This window comes from Lagenorhynchus albirostris, chromosome 19, assembly GCF_949774975.1.
Source record: "Lagenorhynchus albirostris chromosome 19, mLagAlb1.1, whole genome shotgun sequence".
Taxonomy (NCBI): domain Eukaryota; kingdom Metazoa; phylum Chordata; class Mammalia; order Artiodactyla; family Delphinidae; genus Lagenorhynchus; species Lagenorhynchus albirostris.
In genome coordinates this window covers 46209051-46231686 of record NC_083113.1, presented here as the reverse complement: position 1 = coordinate 46231686, position 22636 = coordinate 46209051, and the positions used below count along the sequence as shown (strand labels likewise).

The window sequence follows — 22636 nt, the reverse complement described above, 5'->3', positions numbered from 1 at the left end:
AATCAGATTGGAGGCTTCGTTTGTCCCTTTTGGCTTGCTCGCTCTTGACTTGTTCTGTGCGGACAGGTTCCAATCTAGCCTGCGTGTACATTGTGGTTGCCTTTGCCTGCGCGACACAAAGGCCTTTGCCTGGGTAAACTAAAAACAACAAACATCCTCAATTGTTTATTTTCGTAAAATAATTTATTTAAAAATGAACAAAATGGTTATTCTTAGAATCCAAAGAGAATCTTAAAACAATCCTACTCTTTGGAAGTATTATGTGTACTCAAATTTTCATGTAAGTTTGGGAATGCTTTGAGGCCATTTAGATTGTTTTTGTTTTGTTTTGTTTTGTTTTGATTTTTTGCGGTACGCGGGCCTCTCACTGTTGTAGCCTCTCCCGTTGCGTTGCGGAGCACAGGTTCCGGACGCGCAGGCTCAGCGGCCATGGCTCACGGGCCCAGCCGCTCCGCGGCATGTGGGATCTTCCCGGACCGGGGCACGAACCCGTGTCCCCTGCATCAGTAGGCGGACTCTCAACCACTGCACCACCAGGGAAGCCCTAGATTGTTTTTAAAACTGCTTGGTCCTTACATGAAAAAAAATGTGTTATGACTTTGTGTCATTATTTGAGGTGCTAAGGATTGATGTTGAAGGTTTATTCAGTCTACAGTCAGGTGATACTAAATTTTATTTTGGGATGTTGCCATTTTAGGAAGATTTAAAGTTGAGATAAAAATCTTTAGCAGACAGGGCTTCCCTGGTGGCGCAGTGGTTGGGGGTCTGCCTGCCGATGCAGGGTACGCGGGTTTGTGCCCCGGTCCGGGAGGATCCCGCATGCCGCGGAGCGGCTGGGCCCGTGGGCCATGGCCGCTGGGCCTGCGCGTCCGGAGCCTGTGCTCCGCGGCGGGAGAGGCTGCAGCGGTGAGAGGCCTGCGTACCACAAAAAAAAAAAAAAGGTGTAGTTTAAGACTGAGCTCACTGACAACTCTTGATGTGTGAATATAGTTGCTGAGGTTTACAAAAAAGAAATGTGCAGTTATTCATATATGACCACTAAGGACTCGCAGTATAAATTTATACTTGTTAAACTTGTTTGCTTTAAACAGTAGGTGCATTTTAAGCAGTTTCAAAACTTTCTGTTCAGCACACAATTTTTGTCCATATTATCTCTGACAGAAAATGTTATTTTGGACTCTCAACCACTGCGCCACCAGGGAAGCCCCCTGAAACAGATTTTAATGTAAATAAAGAATTTATACTAACATTACTCATCTGTGTAACAGTATTTTAGAAATTTCTGCCTTGTATGTCCACTAGTAGCAATACTGTGTTTGAAGTGTTAACCTAGTCTTTCTTGGGTGTGATTAGTTACAAATGTTTATGCTTCTGTTTGCATACTTAGTATCAAGCTTTATTTGTACAATATAGTTTAACTTGCTTATTTTTGGTTGTGAAAAATAAGCAAACCTCAGTTCTGTATCCAGTGCTTACCTTCAGTCCATTTTTTTTTCTTTCACCCTCCAAAACTTGTCATTCATACATTCCCCATTTCTATTAGCGGCAAAATCATTTGTTAAAATCTAATTGTAAGGAAGGTTCTGCTTCTGTTATCCTGAAGTAATTGTATCATACTGGATAGTAATTCCCAAGGAACTAGCCTTTCTTTTCCTTAGTGTCTGTGTGTTCTAAAACTTCTAAGTCTACAATTTAGAAAAGATGTTACATTATTCAGAATAGCGAGACTTACTCAAGTACTTACGATTGTTTTCTTGGTAGTTTCTTTTTTCTAATTTTTTTTAAAATTTTTAACAGTAGTAATTAAACCTATATTTTGTGATTGTTTCCTGGTCTGTGTTTTGAAATTCCTTCCCTTTTCCCTAATATCATTGGTGAAGATGTGTTTAGATATTGAATTTGTTTAGACACTGATTTTGTTTAAGGCACAATTAATCACATTGTTTGTATTTTCAAGACAGACTTAAAAAAATAAACAGAATTGAAAGCAAAAACAAAAACAAAAACAAGGACTGGATCTGTACAACCTTATCTGCACTTTCCAAAATGGTAGCATTAGCCACATTTCAAGTGTCCAATGTCCACAAGTGGTAGTTGCCACTGTATTTGTGCAAAAACATTCCTCACCACAGAAAGTTCTATTGGACAGTGCTGCCTTAAAGAAATGGTCCATGGTCATGTAGGAAGGTAACATTACCTGATGAGTAAGCCTGGGCTTTCAACAGACCTGGGGTTGAGTCCAGATTTTGCCACTATAAACCATGTAACTGTGGATACATTATTTAACTTCTCCAAACCTCTATTCCATCATTTGGAAATTATGAAATTTACCTCCTAAGGCCATGGCAAAGACAATGTGATAACCCAAATAAGTGTGAAGTATAGTACCTGGTTTGTCGCAAGCTCTGAAGGAGCAGTAGCTACAATGATCTTCTTTCATAACCTTCATGCTCCATAATTCCTTTTTGGAAGTGCCCTCTGTTTTGGATACCCTGAGTTTTCGATTAATTACCTATTTCTTTTTTTTTTTTTGGCTGTGCTACACAGCATAGGGGATCTTAGTTCCCCAACCAGGGATTGAACCCACACCCCCTGCATTGGTAGTGTGAAGTCTTAACCACTGGACTGCCAGGGAAGTCCCATGAATACCTATTTCTTAACGACTGCTTCCAGCCAGCCTTTCCAGGAGTTCTTCCTAACTGACTTATGGATCACAAATTAAAGAGGCTAAGATCTGTGGTATTACACGTAAGGAAGGAGGTGTGATGGCTACTTGCACTGAGCACTGTGGGAGGTGCTTCATTAATCATTAAGAACACTGTGTTTGGGACTTCCCTGGTAGCACAGTGGTTAAGAATCTGCCTGCCAATGCAGGGGACAAGGGTTTGATCCCTGGTCCAGGAAGATTCCACATGCCGTGGAGCAACTAAGCCCGTGCACCACAACTACTGAGACTGTGCTCTGGAGCCTGTGAGCCACAACTACTGAAGCCCGCGTGCCACAACTACTGAAGTCTGTGCGCCTAGAGCCCGTGCACCGCAACAAAGAGTAGCCCCCTCTCACCGCAACTAGAGAAAGCCCGCACACAGCAACAAAGACCCAACACAACCAAAAAAAAAAAGATCACTGTATTTATCACAGAATTATATGCAAATGCAATAAGGAAAAATTGGAAACAATCTAAACATCTGTCAATAGAATCCTGGAATACTGGCATATGATAAATCCATTCAAAGTAATGTCTCCCATAAATACGTGTTGAGATGGGTAAATGCTCACAATATAATGTGAGTGAAAAAAGCAGATCTAACCCCCACGACCCAGCCTCTATTAGAGACACATGTATAAACGTGTGCCAGGAGACATGTCAAGAATATTCAGTCATAGTTCCAAACTATGAACAACTCAAATGTCCATTAACATGAGCATGGACAAATTGTGGCATCTTTATACATGGAATATTACACAGTAATAAAAAAGCCATAACTGTATGTAACAATGTGATGAAACTTACAAGGATAAAATGAAATGAAAAAAGCAAATCTCAAAAGAATACATGTGCTATAATTCTACCTAGAAAGAAGTCAATTTGGGGTCAGTTTGGTCAATTGTACTGCTTAAGGTGATAAACTATATGGAAGAATAAGGAACTGCTTACCTTGGAAGTGGTCACCTCTGAATGATGAGGGAAGGGGGAGGACGTGAGAGTGAAGAGATACTGAGGCAGTTTTGGCAATGTTCTGTTTTTTGGGTGTTCTATTTTGGAGTGGTAGTTCCTTTATATCATTTGTTAAATTGTACCTTTATACCTTAATTTTAATTTCATAATTTAAAATGTTTTAAAGACTAAGGAAAAATAAATACAAAACTATATTTTCAGTGTGATCCCAATTATACAGATTTCTGCAGGCTTGGGAAAAACGATCAATGGTGCTCTTCTCTCGGCAGCAAAATGTAAAGAGATTTGTGTTGTCTTCTTTATACATTTTGTATTTTTCAAATTTTTTATAATTAACAAGTATTACTTTTATAGTAAGAATAAAAGCAGAACTACCAACGGCCCAGTTTTGCTCTTCAATTTACGTCTCTGCAATGGAGTCACCTCGAGGAAGAGAAATTTCTCTTCCACCTGCTAGAGAGAAACAGGAAGGAAGAGAAGGCCACACGACTGAAATCAATACAAGGCACCACCACAGGTCTGGTTATTTGTGCTTATGATAAGGCCTTAGGGGGCTCAGCTGATTGAAACCAGCAAATATACTGCCTAGATTTATCCCAGGACTCACACAACTCTGCCTGTTCTCTCTTTCAAGGCCTTGGAAAATAAGCCAACAGCCGAGGAAGAAAAAAAGAGGTGTTATTATGATTCTATAATAACTACCACTTTTAAACTCATTATTGTCATAATATTGTGTTAGGGGTGTTATATGCATGAATCCAATCCTAACATTCACAAGAATTCCATTAGGTGAACATATATTTTACACTGATACTTTACACCTTATTTTACAGTGATATTCTAGGGCTCAGAGAGGTGGAATGACTTGCCCAGACGTCTGACTCCAAAATCAGTCGCTTTTACACTCCACCACAATTTACCTTTATTCCTGTACATGTTGTAAAAAGAGCTTCCTCATCTTTTTTTTCCTTCCTCATAGCCAAGATGAGCCAAGCGAAATGTTGGTTCTATCTTCCCCAGGGAGTGGCAGTCCATTTAATTCCAACAATAAACTCGCCTCCAGGAAGGAAGGACTATATAAAGGTCTGTGTGAATTACACAGTGATTATGAAGTTAATAATGTGACAAATCCAGTGGCTGAATCTATGACTACCTGACATAGTCCAAGAATATACAGTGTAAGAGGCTCTTAGCCGCCCACGAAAGAGAAGTCAGTTTGTGCCTGTGCTACACTATAGGCGACTTCTCTTCTGGATCTCCCCTCTCTATGAAAGGGAGTAAACATTTATCGAACAGTTTCTGAATTAATCAGTGTCCTGGAAGCTATACAGGCTATTTTTCGTGGCTGACTCAAGGCTTGGGACTTCTGGTGTGTTGCTTTATATAATCTGGCCTTTGACCTGAAGACTTCCCTTTAGTGATCTGCATATTTTTGCCTGTACAATCAACCCTTCCTCCGTATCTGCAAGGGAATTGGTTCCAGGACCCTCGCTGATACCATGCTCAAGTCCCTTATATAAAATGGTGTAGTATATGCATATAACCTATACACATCCTCCTGTATACTTTAAATCACCTCGAGATTACATTGTAATACAATGTAAATGCTATGTAAATAGTTGTAAATACACTGTAAATGCTATATTAATAATTGCCTGTGCCTGGCAAATTCCAGTTTGCTATTTGGAACTTACTGGAAAAAAATTTCCCTGGAAAAAACCAGGGAAGCTCTAAGTTTAATTTAATTGAATAAAAAATTCACCTAAACTGAGTCACTTTGCTATAGAGCAGAGATTGGCACAACATTGTAAATCAACTACACTTCAATTAAATATATATATATATATTTAAATTCACCTATCGAGACTTCTCTGGTGGCGCAGTGGTTAAAAATCCACCTGCCAATGCAGGGGACACAGGTTCGATCCCTGGTCTGGGAAGATCCCACGTGCCATGGAGCAACTAATCCCACGCACCTAGAGCCTGTGTTCCACAACAAGAGAAGCCACCGCAATGAGAAGACCGCGTACCACAACGAAGAGTAGCCGCCGCTCACCACAACTAGAGAAAGCCCACGCGCAGCAACAAAGACCCAACACAGCCAAAAATAAGTAAATAAAAATAAAAATTCACCTATTGTTTTACACTCACAACAATCATGTAAAGTAGCTCAGAGTAGTTGTGTGATTTGCCCGAGTACACACAGCTAGTAAGAAGATATAATTTTTCATGATAACTTGTTTCTTTTTTTCTTGAGGGGGAAATTTCTTTTCCCGTACCCCAACTAAACGCCAATACATATGTGTCCTCCCATAAAACGAGTTATTACATCTACGTAATAGCTCTAGTTACTACCTCCTGCAAGAAGGGTGAAGATGTTGAATAAGACACAGAGGCCAAAAAAAATGTTTTCTCCCTAAATCCAGTGAAGTGAGCAGGAAGGTGGAATCCAGAAATCGCTTCCAGGTTTTCTCCTCTTTTTGCAGCAGAGATAAGAGCAAGGTTTCACACTGTGTCCATTTTGGCTGTCATTGTCCTGCGATTTCCCTATCAACCTCATCTACTTCTGGGGTCCCTGTTCTTTTTCCACTTTGCCCTAAGGTAGTTAACCTATTCAGCTGCCTTCAAGGGATCTACATTCCAGGATCGCCTCCCAGTGGTGGGAGAGAATGCTTCCTCCTTTGCTTCTCCGGGCCCCGCCCACTCCAGCAGAGTCTCCCCACCCCTTGAGTATCTCAGGGTTAAAGCTGCTAATATCAAGTCTCTCTGGGAGCGATGCTTTCTTAACCCTGTCTTGGAAGGTGGGTAATTTTTTGCCAGAGAAAGAAGGCAGTGGAATTTGCTCTGAGTAGGGATGGTTATGCAAGATGCAAGGAGGAAGAGGAATCTGAGAGGAGAGTTGGTGAGTCAGAGGACAAAAGCTGCACAACTTGGCTAGCAGTGAGCCTTTAGAGCAGTGGGGAAGCCTAAGCCATTAACAAGGTAAGGAGAGAATTTTCTCTACACCTCCAAAGCAGGGCCATTATTCCCAGGTTCTTGGGGCGGAGTATCAGATAACCTGGGGCAACTAAGCTGGGAATTTTCTGGGCGATGGCGGAGGGGAGGTGTTGGTGGGGGGTTGAATCAGAATCACCAGGATAATCTTCCCCGAAAAGCACAAGCTGCCTGCCAGCAGCTCCCCTCTCCCCACCCAGCTCTATCCCTAAAAGAGTTAAGAAAGAGCCTAGAATGTGAGTAGGGCTATTCCGATGTATATTTTTGTAGCTAGTCCCCCTGACGTGTTTTACTCATTCAGATGCTGGCTTTGGATCTCTGTACGTCTTGCAGCTTCTCCTCTGCTCAGGTGTTGGGGAGTAGGGACGGGAGGTGCTGGGAGCTACAGATTTTCTCTAGCTCAGGTAAGATTTAGTGTGATAACTGAATTCTCAGACCTGGGACCCAAAAGATCCGGGTCTGATCAGACAGGGCTATTTCTATCGTTGAGTCAATTAATTAAAGTTCACTTATTCTGAAACACAGAGGTGTGGCTCATCACTGTTCTATATATTTAATTGGACTGTTGTCATTACGGTGGCTGAAAGGGCTTTCAAAGTTGTGGAGCCCTGTTCAGATGTAAAATAAGATTAAATTTGAGACCAGTGAGTCAGCCAAGGTAGAAGAGACTTCTATCTTGTAAGGCTGTGGATAAGTCTGGAACTTCTAATTGGAAGTTAAATACTTTTATATGTGCAAAATAAAAAAAAAATCTTGTCCTGCTTTCCTTACCCAGGTCAGTGAGGGCACCTCAAATAGTAAAAAAAAAAACGCTACAAATGTTTGTTCATTCAGTCATTCATTCAATAGATGTTTCTTGAGCCCCTACTAGACGCCAGGCACTGTCGTTGTTACTAGAGACACAGAAATTGCAAAGACCCTTCAGTCTAGTTAGAGCTTGTTATTGTACGGATACCCTTTGCCCAGGTGCTTATCTCACAGGTTTCCAGGTTCTGCAGCTATATGTGTGGATGCAGGTCTCCCCGATCCAGCTCTCCTCTCTCTCTGTGCAAATGTCTTCTGCCATCTCTAATTTCTGGTTTGGGGGGCATAATCTCACTGGGAAATATAAATTAGAAATCTGTCAGCGGCTGGAATCCAGGGCTCTTAAATTGATGTATGTTTGGTTTTTTCCTCAGAATTCATCATTTTGTTTCTAATAGGCTACACGATATGGACTTGAGGGTCCTCTATAATTCAGCCCTCTGTAATCAGGCTGCTGGGTGAGTCACCCATCCTGGTGCCTTATAGTCCCTGTGCCTGAAGTAGGTGCTACATCACTACCACCCTTTCGTGATGTTTTTCAAGGCAGCAGTGGATGAGGGGGAGAGCTGAGGGGGAGAAATGAGAGACAGAAGAGAGAGGCCACTTACTATCAAGACCAGGCTAGCACATTCAGGATTAGATAACAGGGAGGGCAGGTTCAAGCATGCAATCAAATAGCCAAAAAAGAACACTCAGGAAGGTGGACTAGGGACTCTGAGATGGAAGTCACATCACAGACCGCTCATAAATGCTTCCTGACCCCAAGGACTACAGAGGAGGTTAATATAGGACAGCTGGGGAGAGATGATGGTTAGAATAGAGGAAACTGCCATGAAAAGCCTTGAGTTTCCTTGTCTTCCCGGAGCCACCTCTACCACTGATTCCAGGGACTGCAGGGATAAGCTTTCCCTGAGACACACCCTAAAGTGTCCCCTGACTGTTCTCATCAGCCCCATCATGGGTTGCTTAGATCCAGGTTGCGTCTAGATCCCAGTGACAAGAGATGGGACTCACTTTACAAAAGCATACTTTCCTTCTGGCCGGGGAAACTGCTCATGGAAAGAAAAAGCAGAGAAAGCAGTCGGAGGGTTTCCTTGGGAATTCCTGAGAACCGTGGTCTATTAAAGCCTGAGGACAACTGGGGATGAGTTCAAAGGCCAGGCTCCAGCTCTGGGAGAGAATGGGCATGACACCAGGTGCTATTGGCAGGCAAGGAGGGCTCAGAGCATGCTAGCCCTCTCAAACACTGAACTGGCCCAAAGCCAGATAGGGGGAGGGAGGACGTACTTTTGAAAGGTCTATGTTGCTAGTTCCTAGGAAATGTTAGCTTTTTCCTGAGCCGATTATAGGCCCTGCATATACAATTCTATCCTTATAATTATACACAGGTCAAGTTCTTTCCTCTCTCTTTTGCTCCATTATTTCCTATCTTTGTTCCAAACTTTTCCTCATACTCATAACTGCCTTTGGGAGAAGATCTCTTGCTAGTCATTTCCTCAATACTTGGGGGGCTGGGGGGTGGGTATTCTTGAGCCGTTGTCAAAAATGGCTTAGTTTCTAATCATTTCCTCTTGGGCTCAAGTTTAAAAGAATAGGAACATATCTTAGCCGGCCCCATTCTAACCTTCAGGGCCAAGACAAGGATTCCCATTTATCGGCATTTTCCTGGCATACAGCAAAGTGGGTTTTTTTGGCACGTAGGAGAGATGATCCTCACTGGATCTTCTGGCACATGTGGAGCAAATGCATTGTTGTAATGAATGACAGAGAGGGGCTTCTGGGCCATTGCCACGCAAGGTTTGGTTGAGGTCATTACACACTTCCTAGAAGGTTCAGGGGACTTCCAAGGGAAGTCCATGGGCTGGCAAAGCATGCTCTACCTCTTCAGGAAGCAAGCTATAAACTCCAAGAGTCACATCTGTGACTGCCCAATTCCTCCTCTAAAATTTACTCTCTAGAATCTCTGGACTTCTAGACACACAGAATGGTTTATGACCAATATGAAGGCTGTCTGGACAACAGATCCCAAAGGTACACATACCTGTACTCTTTGATTCAGCAATCCCACTTCTGGGGAGTAAGCTTACATACTTACATAATGATGTATGAACATAAAGGTCATTATTGAAATTTTTGAAATGGCAAAAGACTGGAAACAACCCAAAAGCTCATCAGTGTGGACACTGGTTAAATAAACTGTGGTACATCTATACAATAAAATTCTACACAGTGGTAAAAAGGAATGAGGAAACGCCTTATGTACTCCCATGGAAAGCTCTCCAAGGCATATTGTTAAGTTAACAAAGCAAGTTGCAGCACAGTGTGGATAACTTGCAACTTCTTGTGTTATCAAAAGGGGAAAAATTAAGAATACATAGACATTTGAATTTTCTTGTGTACGCATAAAGCAACTGAAAGGACACATTAAAAAATGAACCCAGGGGCTTCCCTGGTGGCGCAGTGGTTGAGAGTCCGCCTGCTGATGCAGGGGACACGGGTTCGTGCCCCGGTCCGGGAAGATCCCACATGCCGCGGAGCGGCTGGGCCCGTGAGCCGTGGCTGCTGAGCCTGCGCGTACGGAGCCTGTGCTGCGCAATGGGAGAGGCCACAGCAGTGAGAGACCCGCATACCGCTAAAAAAAAAGAACCCAGTTGCTATTTGGGGGCAAGTTGGGAAATGGGCAGATGGAGGACAGGTGTTGGAAGTATATATTTCACTGTATAGTGATGATAAAACACCAGCTCGTAGATAAATACTAGCTGTCAGTAAACAGAGAAGAGATTATTGATTCAGCAGCTGGTAAAATTCTTAGGTGTTCTTTCCCCTAGAAAAATTCTATGACCCTTTTAAAAAGTATGTCATACAAATAGCTCTAGAAATTTTCCAATTTATGACTATAGGTCTCCTCCAGAGACATAACTGTTGTCATAGGACTTCCCCTCACCTAATATTCAATATGTAAAAGACCTGGAGTGTGACAGGCTAGGCTACAGGCTGGGAAGCACTGTCCTTATTCCCTTCCTGCATGTGGAATCTTAGGAAGCCTTCTTTTAAATTCTGAGTCTGATTTAATGTCCATGATAATGATACTCTTAAAAACAATTTGAACCATGTGACTATTAGCTATTCAAAACTTTAAAAAAATTGGTGATGAGACCTATCACCAGGAGAATAGCATATCCTAAACCCAGCTGCAATTACTGTCTAGAAACATATTTTCTCTTCTTTATTAAAGCTTGAAGGAAGAATTTCTTGAGTATAGAGTGATATGCAAATTAGCACCTTGCTACTGTTAACATTTTACACTATGTGAAATATCTATTATATTTCTCAATAGTTATTTATGTCAGGAAGTCACCCAGATTGATCCAGAGTCATCTCAACCCATAGTTAAGAGCTCCCCTGGAATAATATTCTAGCATGGCACTGGGAACAATGGTCTTTTCACACAAAGCCCTGGTGTGAAGGGAGTAAGTTCAGCGTTGCCACCAGTCTGCTTAAGCCTTAGTGTAAATTACAAAGTGAAATTCCTTTCTCTAGATATTTAACATCTAAGAACTGGAAAACCATCCTAATGTACTTATCCTACTGAACCAAGATACTTAACTGTCACCTACCAGACATTTTGTTAAATAATAAATATCTTAAATTCTTGATGAAGTGGCATTCCCTAGGGTTGGGCAGTATACAACATGCCCAACTGTACTGAGCAACCCTGAGTAAGTTGTGTCAAGTGGTCAAACATTACCCCAAGAAGCAGCACAGTGGCTAACAGGCCACAGCATCACTACTGCAGCTCTTAGGTTGGCTTGCCACAGTTTCATACAGTTGGCTGCTAATGCAACAACGATTCAACCCAAATCGATTCAGATAGTTTATTACATACACAGACACGAGGACAGCATTGGGTCAGCTCCTCATGTCCCTAGTCCCACAGGATGAGACCAAATCAGAGGGGATCAGATGATAGGTGCCACGGGCACTTTGCCACTGAGGAGACAACTCCAAACCAAAGCCAAGCAGTTTTATACTCTGCAGCCATATCCTTCAGGGTATTGAAAGTCCTGTGCTTAATTGAGATGAAGGAGGGTAGTGAGAAATGGCCTCGGCACTATCCCTCACGATGGGGGTGGGTGGCCGGGCCTCAAGGCAGCTCCTCAGAAGTCAGCTTATCTCCTGTAGTTTCTGAAGGAATCATGGGGCATTCAACCAAAACTTGGGTCAGACTGTGGTTAAGCTTTGCCTACATGGCCTGTGTGAAGACATGTGTGTCACCAGGGTGAACCTGTTTTCCCTATATTCATGAAATATGGCTGAGTTCACACATTTTTGTAGCTCCATGGACAAGAAGGACCAGGAGGGAGGAAGTAAAGAGACTAAAAAGAAAGAGCTTAAAAAGAAATAGTACTTATTGGGCTTCCCTGGCGGCGCAGTGGTTGAGAGTCTGCCTGCCGATACAGGGGACGCGGGTTCGTGCCCCGGTCCGGGAAGATCCCACATGCTGCGGAGCGGCTGGGCCCGTGAGCCATGGCCGCTGGGCCTGCGCGTCCAGAGCCTGTGCTCCACAACGGGAGAGGCCACAACAGTGAGAGACCGGCGTACCAGAAAAAAAAAAAAAAAAAGAAAGAAATAGTGCTTATTGACACACTAACTGCAAGGGACAGGAATTAATTTCGAGAAGGATTTGTGCAATTCATTGCAAGAAGGCTCCAGCATTCTACATTGTCCCTTGGTGCGGGTCAGGGAGAAAGTAGCTTTGGCTAGAAATGGGATGGAAGCCAGATACCAAAACATTAGCCTAACATAGCCCCTCTGCTTGTTCCTTGAAGGTCTTCTACTTCAGCATGACACCGCCCCCAAAAATGAAGCTACTACTGTTCCTGGCTTCCCAGATGGCTGTCTTTGTTCTATTCATCCTTCTGTACTCCCACAACTTCAACTCCCTGCACATGAAGGAAGAACCCAAGCCCGCGTACATGCATGTGCTCATCCTGTCTTCGTGGCGCTCTGGCTCTTCTTTCGTAGGGCAGCTTTTTGGGCAGCACCCAGACGTCTTCTACCTGATGGAGCCTGCCTGGCACGTCTGGATGACCTTCACACAAAGTACTCCCCAGAGGTTGCACATGGCAGTGCGGGATCTCATACGGGCCGTCTTTCTGTGTGACATGAGCGTCTTTGATGCCTACATGAAACCTGGCCCCCGAAAACAGTCCAGCCTCTTCCAGTGGGAAGGCAGCCGGGCCCTGTGTTCTCCACCTGCCTGCAACATCTTCCCGCGAGACAAGATCATACCCCAGGCTCACTGTAAGCTTTTGTGCAATCAAGAGCCCTTTGAGGTGGTGGAGAAGGCCTGCCGCACCTACAGCCACGTGGTGCTCAAGGAGGTCCGTTTCTTCAAACTGCAGGTGCTCTACCCGCTGCTGAGAGACCCTTCCCTCAATCTGCACATTGTGCATCTGGTCCGGGACCCCCGGGCGGTGTTCCGTTCCCGAGAACACACCACGGAGGAACTCATGATTGACACCCACATTGTGATGGGGCAGCATCTGCAGAAACTCAAAAAGGAGGATCAACCCTACTACGCAATGCAAGTCATCTGCCAAAGCCAGCTGGAGATCTACAAGGCTGTGCAGTCCTTGCCCAAAGCCCTGAGGCAGCGCTACTTGCTCGTGCGCTATGAGGACTTGGTCCGGGACCCCCTGGCCCAGACTGCCCGAATGTATGAATATGCAGGGTTGAAATTCTTGCCCCAGCTCCAGACCTGGGTGCACAACATCACTCGAGGCAAGGGCATGGGTGAGCATGCCTTCCACACAAATGCCAGGAATGCCCTCAATGTCTCTCAGGCCTGGCGCTGGTCCTTGCCTTATGAAAAGGTTTCTCGGCTTCAGAAAGTCTGCAGGAATACCATGAATTTGCTGGGCTACCACCTTGTCACATCTCAGCAAGAGCAGAAAAACCTGTCGCTGAATCTTCTGTCTACCTGGAGCCCCGCTGAGCAAGTCTACCAAGAGGGCTGAGGAGGCTCTGTCTCCACCTGGCACCCGCTTCAACCATGTTAACTGATGGCAGCTTCTGAGCCTCGACCGTGTGTGTCAGCGTACGCGTGAGCATGAGCTGTGCCCAAACATGTTCAAGTCGAGAAATCTTTGCGTCTCTGCTCATATCTAGAGAAGAGACTTAGGAACCTTATGTGAGGGGCACGATCCAGCAACAAAGCAGAAGTAATGTCTTTATTCTCTTCTTGGCCTTCTTACCTATGTATACCTCAGAGACTTTGTGGCCTGGGTCCTATGTGGCACCGTGCAGTATCACTGGAGTAAATCCATAAACTCTTCTGTCCACATCTTGCCCGGCGGGAAAGGAGAGAGACAGGAAAAACCAGGGAAATAGGTCTCCCACCAAACAGTCCATCAGCACATTCAACAGGGATGTGAACTCTGAGTCCTCAGAGAATGGGCAACAGGGTTGGATGCTTGCCTGTGAGCTTGGCCATCACAGCTATCCATTACCACAAATATGGAACAAAATATCTGCACAACAGAGGAAGCTTTTTTTTTTTTTTTGCGGTATGCGGGCCTCTCACTGTTGTGGCCTCTCCCATTGCGGAGCACAGGCTCGGGACGCGCAGGCTCAGCGGCCATGGCTCATGGGCCCAGCCGCTCTGCAGCATGTGGGATCTTCCCGGACTGGGGCATGAACCCGTGTCCCCTGCATCGGCAGGCGGACCCTCAACCACTGCGCCACCAGGGAAGCCCCCAGAGGAAGCTTTGAAGTTCACGGGATGGCTGGGCCCAATTTGGACATCTGTTCCCCTCAGTGTTTTCCTATTTTAACCTGTGAAGCTGCCATCTGTTAACACTAAAATTCCAAAATAAGGTTCTGTTTGGAGTGTACCTTTTTATGCTTTCTAATTACTTAGTAGTAAATGCTCATTCTTATGGGATCCTAACTAAGAGCCTAAACATCTTTACAGATTTTTTTGACTGGGATATTTTACTTTTTAATTTTTAAAACGTTTTTATTGAAATATAGTTGATTCACAATGTTGTGTTGGTTTCAGGTGTATTGCAAAGTGATTCAGTTATACATATATATATATAAATATATATATTCTCATCTTTTATTATTATCTATCATCCACACATAGAAAAACATGTTAAGACAGTGTTTGGTTCAGATGATGGACTAAGGTCTAAACTGATCAATACTGATCGATACACTGTCCTCTTAAGAATTTGTAGAAAGTAGACAGCTAGCAGCTAAGCCCTTTCTTGTGTGCAGCGTAAGCTATAGTAATACCAGGTGGATCACTCTAGGTTCTGGAGTTCTTTTAATCTCATACCTCAGCCAGAGGACCTCGGTTGTAATACGATTGGTGCTCTTCAGCTCTTCCTGGTCACCTCCCCTAACAAGAAAAGTTGTTTCCCCCAATCTTTGCAGGATTCCCCAGATCTACTTTGTGTATCAGAATCACCTGTTAAAGATGTGTTTTGCCATGCCCTGCCTCAGATCTGCTGGAAATGGAATCTCCCAGGAGAGGCTGGGATTCTGTATGTTTATCAGTTGACTCTGTGTAACTCTTCCACAGCCAGCCTGACGATGGTACACACTGCCCTGGGCAACAGCACTCTCTGCCTTCTTGTTCCAAGACAGGTGACTTTTCAGCACATGCCAAGTATCTAAGCGCTTCCTCCTCACACAGGTGCTGTCCTCAGGTTGGAAGGAATAGGAAGGTTTCTGTGTGTCTGGAACTGCGTGAACCTCTGGGTCCTGACTTTCGAAACATTTCACTTTATTCAATTCTGAGAGATACCATTATTTCATCTTTCCTTTTGTCCCCACGCCCACTTTTGACATGGTCCTCGCTTCACAAAGCTCCCTTGGCGGCAGATGGGAATTCTCCCGCTCCATTCCGCCGAGTAGCTCTTGGGCTGCACCACCACCTGAGATGCTCGAGTAGGCACCTTTACCAGCTAGGTCTTTGACGTTAATTTACATGGGCTTTAAAGGAGTGAATTTATCCTAATACCTAAACCCAAGCCACTCTAGACCCTCCTTGAGAGCCTAGAATCTCCCAGGTAAATGCTTCTTGCCTCTCCAAACCTTCCAAAACTATGAAAATTTCCCCAACGTTGAAAATAAGGCCAGGGCAGTAGGTGAGGGTGCAAACAGAGTGAAGAGGGCCAGTGAGGGGGAGAGACAGTGATAGACTCGACCATCTCTGATTTCCCCTCTGACATTTCAGCCTCTACCTGAATTGTCTTAAAGTCAGCAACTTCCTTAGGAACCATCTCTGTGGGATGCTGGAGTACAGAGCTGCTTGCTTTTCCATCTCCAAATGAGTCATCCGTCCCAAGACAAGGAAAGAGACTAGCCACATGGAAATCTCAGGATCTTATTTAAGATCTACTTTAAAACAGCTTTAAATTTCCTATATTCCAAGTCCTAAGTCAGATGAGGTCCAGACAGCTAGTAGCCATCCTCTTGAAAGACAGCCTATACACTACCCTATATAGGAGCCCACTGGCAGCTGTTTAAATTTAAATAAGTTAAAATTAAAATAAAATTCAGTTCTTCAGTTGCACTAGCCATCTTTCAAGTACTCAATAGCAACGTGTGGCTAGTGGCTACTGTACCAGACAGCACAGATATAAATCATTTCCATCACTGCAAAAGTTCTATTGGACAGTTCTGGTCTAAATTAATTTCTATTTGTTTGTAGCATCTTATCCTTAACCTCAAATTGCACCCTGCCCAAAAATGTTTAGAGAATATATAACAATACTATAATGGCACTTTTATATAACATAAAACTGTGCAGTATAAAATCATGCTACATAACCTCTAAAACTCTGACCTAGTCGCGCTTCCTTAGGCAGCAGCCATGGTGGGACAAGAGGATCCAGTGCAGCGCGAGGTTCACCAGGACTGGGCGAGCTGGGAGTACATTGAGGTCATCACCAGCAGCAGCAAGAAAATCGCAGACTTTCTCCACTCGTTTGATATCGCAGACTTTCTCCACTCAAGACTCGCAACACTAAACGAGAAACTGACAGCTCTTGAACAGAGAATAGAGTACACTGAATGAAGCGAGGGTGACAAGCGGTGAGACTCTCACCTATAATTGTGCCATGCTGCTGCTAGGAAGTTGCTTTTGCAGAACAAAAAGGCCTCGTGGGAAAGGCCCCAGCAGTCTTCAGTTCCTTCCTCTCTCCTTAAAGAACAACAGGGCTTATTCTTGTTTTTCTTTATTTCAAAACTGTGACCTTTGTGCTCTGCCATGTACACCCAGCAGTGTGATGTGGCGCGTGGGAAGGAGTCCAGGGGAACTCTCAGAAACAACAGTAGGCACTTTACCTCTTCAGTAACACTTTGTATGACTACTTGTCAACACATTTGAGGCGCTAAGAGCCAAAAGCCTGAGACTCTGTCCAGGTCCTCCCCACCTTTCTCTCTCTCTCTCTCTCAGCCTTTCCTTACAGCTCTCATTGCCTCTGCATTGCTTCTATAAATAGTCTGTCTCCTCCCCAACTTTGGCCAGGGGTGGGAAGCATTCCTGGCTGAGGAGCCCTGGTGAGGTGGCTGCCAGAGAATGTTGTTGCTAACCCATCAGTTTCTTGTCCTTTTGGGAAGGTCAAGGCCAGGCCTCCACTTGGCTTGAAAAGGGACATTTTCAGAGTTTTCTTTCTGTCACTTGAGGTGTCTTAACCTTTCATATTTCCCTAATAAACTCCTCAACTTTAAAATAAATAGATAAATAAATAAAACTCTGACCCAGTGCTGAGCGAGACTTAGAGAGCAATGGAACATCTCCTATTGAAGCGCTCAGGCGGCTGGCACCAGAGTTCAGGGATGCGAGTGGCAGTACACTCAGTTATGAAACATGGGGAATTCGGGGAGCTGAGAACCCATGATGGGTATAGAGGACTGTGCTCTGCAAAACAGCCTTTCCACTTTGGAGGTATCTGTTCCAGCCCCCAACCCCCAAATAGGAAGGCATTTGTTTGCCTCCCAAGCCTATTGAGCTGCATGAGATCTAAGGATGAGTTTGAACATAGATGAGGGATGAATTTGATCTAAATTTCTCAGGGCTAGTAATTAGGTTTGGGGAATGAGCTGTTTCATGTCTAGAGAAAACATAATGGCCTGAAATGCCTAATTGGGGGCTTCCCCAGTGGCGCAGTGGTTGGGAATCTGCCTGCCAATGCAGGCGACATGGGTTCTAGCCCTGGTCCGGGAAGATCCCACATGCCACAGAGCAACTAAGACCGTGCGCCACAACGACTGAGCACGTGCTCTAGAGCCCGCGAGCCACCACTAGTGAGCCTGTGTGCCACAACTACTGAAGCCCACGCGCCTAGAGCCCGTGCTCTGCAACAAGAGAAGCCACCATGATGAGAAGCCTACGCACCGCAATGAAGAGTAGCCCCTGCTCGCCACAACTAGAGAAAGCCCGTGCACAGCAACGAAGACCCAACGCAGCCAAAAATAAATAAATTTAAAAAGAATGTGGGCTCTAGAACTGGGTTGCCTGGGTGACTTTGCTATCACCAGTTGGGTGACCTCAGCAAGTCCCTTAACATCTCATGTCTCAGTTCCCTTACCTGTAGGGTGGGTAGAATAATAGTCGTACCAACTCCTTGGAGTTGCCAGGAGAACTAATGAGTTAATACACGGAACATGCTTAGAAAGCATCTGCTGCTCACTATTGTTAGCTGTGAATATCTTGGTAACAACACTGGTCTCGGCTCTCAAGGACTGTCTTCCATAATTTCTGGTAACATCCTTATTAAGGTGATGTTTAACAGCAGATCACAAACCCTTTATGGCATTTCTGATCATAATGATACCATTAGGAGATTGATAATTTTCTGATATTCTAGTTTCTCAATATCTGTAGTTCTCAACCAGAGATGACTTTGCCCCCCAGTGGACATTTGGCAACGCCTAGAGACATTTTTGGTTGTCACACTTTGGGAGGGGGGTGTTTCTGGAATCTACTGGGGAGGGGCCTAGAGTGCTGCTAAACCTACAATGTACAGGAAAGCCCTCCCTTAACTAATATATGATTAGTATACAAAGGACAAAGAGCTAATGATTCAAATAAATTTCTCTTCCATCTTCATTCAATTACATTCAATCTCACTCAAATGAGATTGAAAGCGTCTTGACTGGGGAGATGTCATAACCTGGGCTCTTTTGATACCCACTCAAGTCATCTGAAAGGGAGAAGTGGAGGAGACATTACACCAATACAGCACCATGGAAGTCTGATGAGAGGAAGTGAGTGCAGCCAGGCTTCCCGGTCACTCACTGGGCAATCTATGCCTTAACCGGTCTTTGCTTGCATCCACCCTAATTCAGTCAGCTGTAGCTTGAAGAGAAGAGTTTAAAGGGGCAAAACATGGCCATTTAGGGCCTTGGGGAAGATGGGCAGACAAATGAAGCCATGAGCAGACACTGTGCTAGACAAATGAGTTGTCTAACATGTCGGAGAACAGAAGAATCACTGACAAACGTCAAAAAGTTCCATGGGCACCACAGAGTTTACATCACAGTTCCTCAACCTTTTTTTTATTATCACCCCCTCACCCTCAACAAGCTTTTTTAGACATTTTTTCCCTAATTGCACCTCTGCCATGAAATGTTAATACCGTAAATACACTGCATGTCTGTTTTTGTATGGTGGCCCTTTGGAGGGTCACAAACCACCATAATATCTACTCTTTTTTTTTTTGGCCTCCCCAAAACTGCTTTTCACCCCCTTGGTAATTTTCACCTCCATTGGGAATGCATGCTTTAGACTACCGTCCCTAGTATTTTTTAAACTCCTTTCCCACCCAGCTCCTATCTTTCTTTTCCTCAACATGTCTTTTCATTTGTCATCTCCCCAAATTATGTTCCTTGCTCTCACCAATGATAGCTGTACCCTGCTCATCAATAATTGAATGTGATTATGTAAAATAACACATATAAGTGTAATCTGTAAACTGTAAAGACTGTGAAAACGCTGGTTATTATTATTAGTAAAATAATAATACAAGTAATTCTTGACTGCTGTCCTCCCCGCCAGCCCTAATCCTAACCATTTGGCATGGTCCAGCTTTCCTTGCCAATTTTCACACTGGCTTCTTATGATCCTGGATGAAAAATAAGGAAGCTAGTTTATGCTTTGTTTGTTTTTTAAATTTATGACAAGAGTTAGTAACAAATGGAATAGGAACGTAAAATAGGTTCATAAAGAATGAGGTACGTTTCAGAAAAAGTTAGCCATTGCTCTACCCTAAATCAATGTGGACTTAAATGACTAACTGCCTATAATTTAAACATGCTGAATGAAAAGAAATAAAGGCTCCTATTATTTTATGTAGTGGTAAGGTGTATGATTATCTGATCCATCATGAACCAAACTATGAGACCTTAGCAGATGCAACACACACACACACACACACACACACACACACACAGGCCATTCTAGATGCAAATAAGCTTTAAAAAGTTGACTACACTAAATTTAACTGGGTTTTCAAATGTGAGACCCTCAGAACTTCAAATATGTTTATGTGTATATTAAGAAGGGATTAGAGTATATAGCAGTTCTCCCAAACTTCTTTGACCAAGGATGTTTTCATCCTGTTAACATCTGTCAGTAGAATGTTTAGAGAAAGAGCAGTTGGAGAAATGCTGAATTATCTTCAGCACTCACAACCCTGGACGTTCCCAGCACTCTGCCTTCTCCTTGCCTTCTCCCAAGCCCAAGCAGGCGAATTCTGAATGGAGAAAATCACATGAGGGCAGCTTAGTTCACAGGCAGTTATAATCACCCCCATCAATTTATGATCACTTCAACACTCACCTGCAACCCTTTCCCCCTCTCCAAAGGACTTTCAGGTTTAGAAAGCCTTTCAAGATCCGTCCCTTGCATCCTTCTCTAATAACTCCCTCTTAGACTCCACTTCCCCCATCTCAAATGTGAAGTTCTACCAATGTACCATGTCTGGATCTTAGATCATGCTGCTTCTCCCACCTGGAATACCCTGTTCTGTCCCACCTTCAACTTCTCTGGCTCATTTTCTTGATCCCTCAGTTCTCAACTAAAACATACCCTCTGGAAGTTTTTCCTGGCTTGATCCTTAAGCCTCTGTTGAATGCCACTTTTTTTTTTTTTTTTTTTTGCGTTACGCGGGCCTCTCACTGCTGTGGCCTCTCCCGTTGTGGAGCTACAGGCTCCGGACGCGCAGGCTCAGCGGCCATGGCTCACGGGCCCAGCCGCTCCGCGGCATGTGGGATCCTCCCGGACCGGGGCACGAACCCGCGTCCCCTGCATCGGCAGGCGGACTCTCAACCACTGCGCCACCAGGGAAGCCCTTGAATGCCACTTTTACATGCTTTCTATTATAGTATTTATCACACTGTAATAAAACTGCCCAATTTAAGCAGCTGCATAGCACAGGGAGATCAGCTCGGTGCCTTGTGACCACCTAGAGAGGTGGGATAGGGAGGGTGGGAGGGAGGGAGACGCAAGAAGGAAGAGATATGGGAATATATGTATAACTGATTCACTTTGTTATAAAGCAGAAATTAACACACCATTGTAAAGCAATTATACTCCAATAAAGATGTTAAAAAAAAAACTGCCCAATTTATGTGTTCTTTGAGCTCTTTGAGAGCAGAGTCTTATCTTACTCACCGTGGTATAACCAATGCCTAGCACAGTTCCTAGCATCTAGTAGGCACACAATAAATATTTGTTTAATAAACGAAAGCTTGATCTCAGCCTCATTTTATGTAAAGGGATCAGTCTTTATGTAATACTTTTTAAAAGGCCAATCACAGAAACACAGTGACATATTTAAAGATTCAGATAAGAAATAACCAACATTTAAGAGTTTCCTGTCTGAGTGAAATAAGGGAAGTTGAATCTTAAAGCCAACAGCTCTGAAGTGCTAGGTCAAGTGGGGTGGCAGGTGGGAGGGTGGATAAAGCAGAGATTCAAAAATTAAGTTGAATTGTATTTCTAATAGTGATACAAGGGCTTCCCTGGTGGCGCAGTGGTTGAGAGTCCGCCTGCCGATGCAGGGGACACAGGTTCGTGCCCCAGTCAGGGAAGATCCCACATGCCGCGGAGCGGCTGGGCCCGTGAGCCATGGCCGCTGAGCCTGCGCGTCCGGAGCCTGTGCTCCGCAATGGGAGAGGCCACAACAGTGAGAGGCCCGCGTACCGCAAAAAATATATATATATATATGTATAGTGATACATATTATCATAGCAAGAGAAGCTGCAAATTATGCTGGTTGTCTAAAGAGCTGCATGTGTTCACAAGGTGTATGAACTAACCAATTGCCTTCTGGATGCAATTGGCAAATATTTGCTTAGTGATTGCCTTGCAACTGTTTCTTAGCCAAATCTCCAAGCAGAAAATTTATGGCTTGTTTTTTTATTGCCTCTCCACCCTCATAATGGCAAAATTTTATTTAATGAATGTCTTGGGGGAATAGAGTCACCTTTGATTCTTTCTTTTCTTTTACTTTCCACAATCCTGTCCATCAGCAAGTCCTGTTAGCTTGACTTCCAAAATGTACCCTGAATCAGACCATCTCCACTCAACATCTGCACTGCTACAATGTTCATCCAAACCAACTTCAAATCTCACCTGAACTGCTGCCAGAACCTCCTAACAGGCCTCTTCTTGCCCTGCTCTCATAGTTCACCTCCCATTTACTAACCAGAATGACCTATCTAAAGGGTAAATTAGATGCCAATTCTCCGCCTAAAGTCCTCCAGTAAAGTATAGCCCAGGTGACTGTAAAAAGGAGAATGGATAAATAAGTTGGTAAACTCATATCATGCAATACTATTCAGTAATAATATTAATAGTTGATACATGCAACATGGATGCCTTGCAAAAGCATTAGGCTAAGTGAAAGAAGTTCTACATGAAAGAGTTCATACTATATGATTTCTTAATATGTACAGTTGTAGACCAGGAAAAACCTAATATACGGTAGAAAAAAATAATAACAGTGGTTGCCTCTGAGGGCGGGGAGGTCATGGTGATTGACGGGGAAGAGATATGAGGGAACTTTGTTGGGTGATAGAAATGTTTCATATCCTGACAGGAGTTTGGGTTGCACAGGTGCGTGAATCTATCAAAAC

At 43.9% G+C, this 22636-nt stretch overlaps 2 protein-coding genes and 1 pseudogene across 2 annotated transcripts; 2 read left to right on the top strand and 1 right to left on the bottom strand.

Annotated features, from left to right (window-relative positions):
- The window catches only part of LOC132509640 (large ribosomal subunit protein eL31-like), a 59250-nt pseudogene that overhangs the window by 19341 nt on the left and 17273 nt on the right, over positions 1–22636 (bottom strand).
- Positions 6590–13995, top strand: CHST4 (carbohydrate sulfotransferase 4). Its single transcript, XM_060131084.1, has 2 exons — positions 6590–6661; positions 12307–13995. The coding sequence occupies exon 2, from the start codon at positions 12322–12324 to the stop codon at positions 13495–13497; it is 1176 nt and encodes a 391-aa protein (XP_059987067.1). The 5' UTR covers positions 6590–6661; positions 12307–12321; the 3' UTR covers positions 13498–13995.
- LOC132509641 (probable protein BRICK1) lies at positions 16365–16568 on the top strand. Its single transcript, XM_060130901.1, has one exon. The coding sequence runs from the start codon at positions 16365–16367 to the stop codon at positions 16566–16568; it is 204 nt and encodes a 67-aa protein (XP_059986884.1).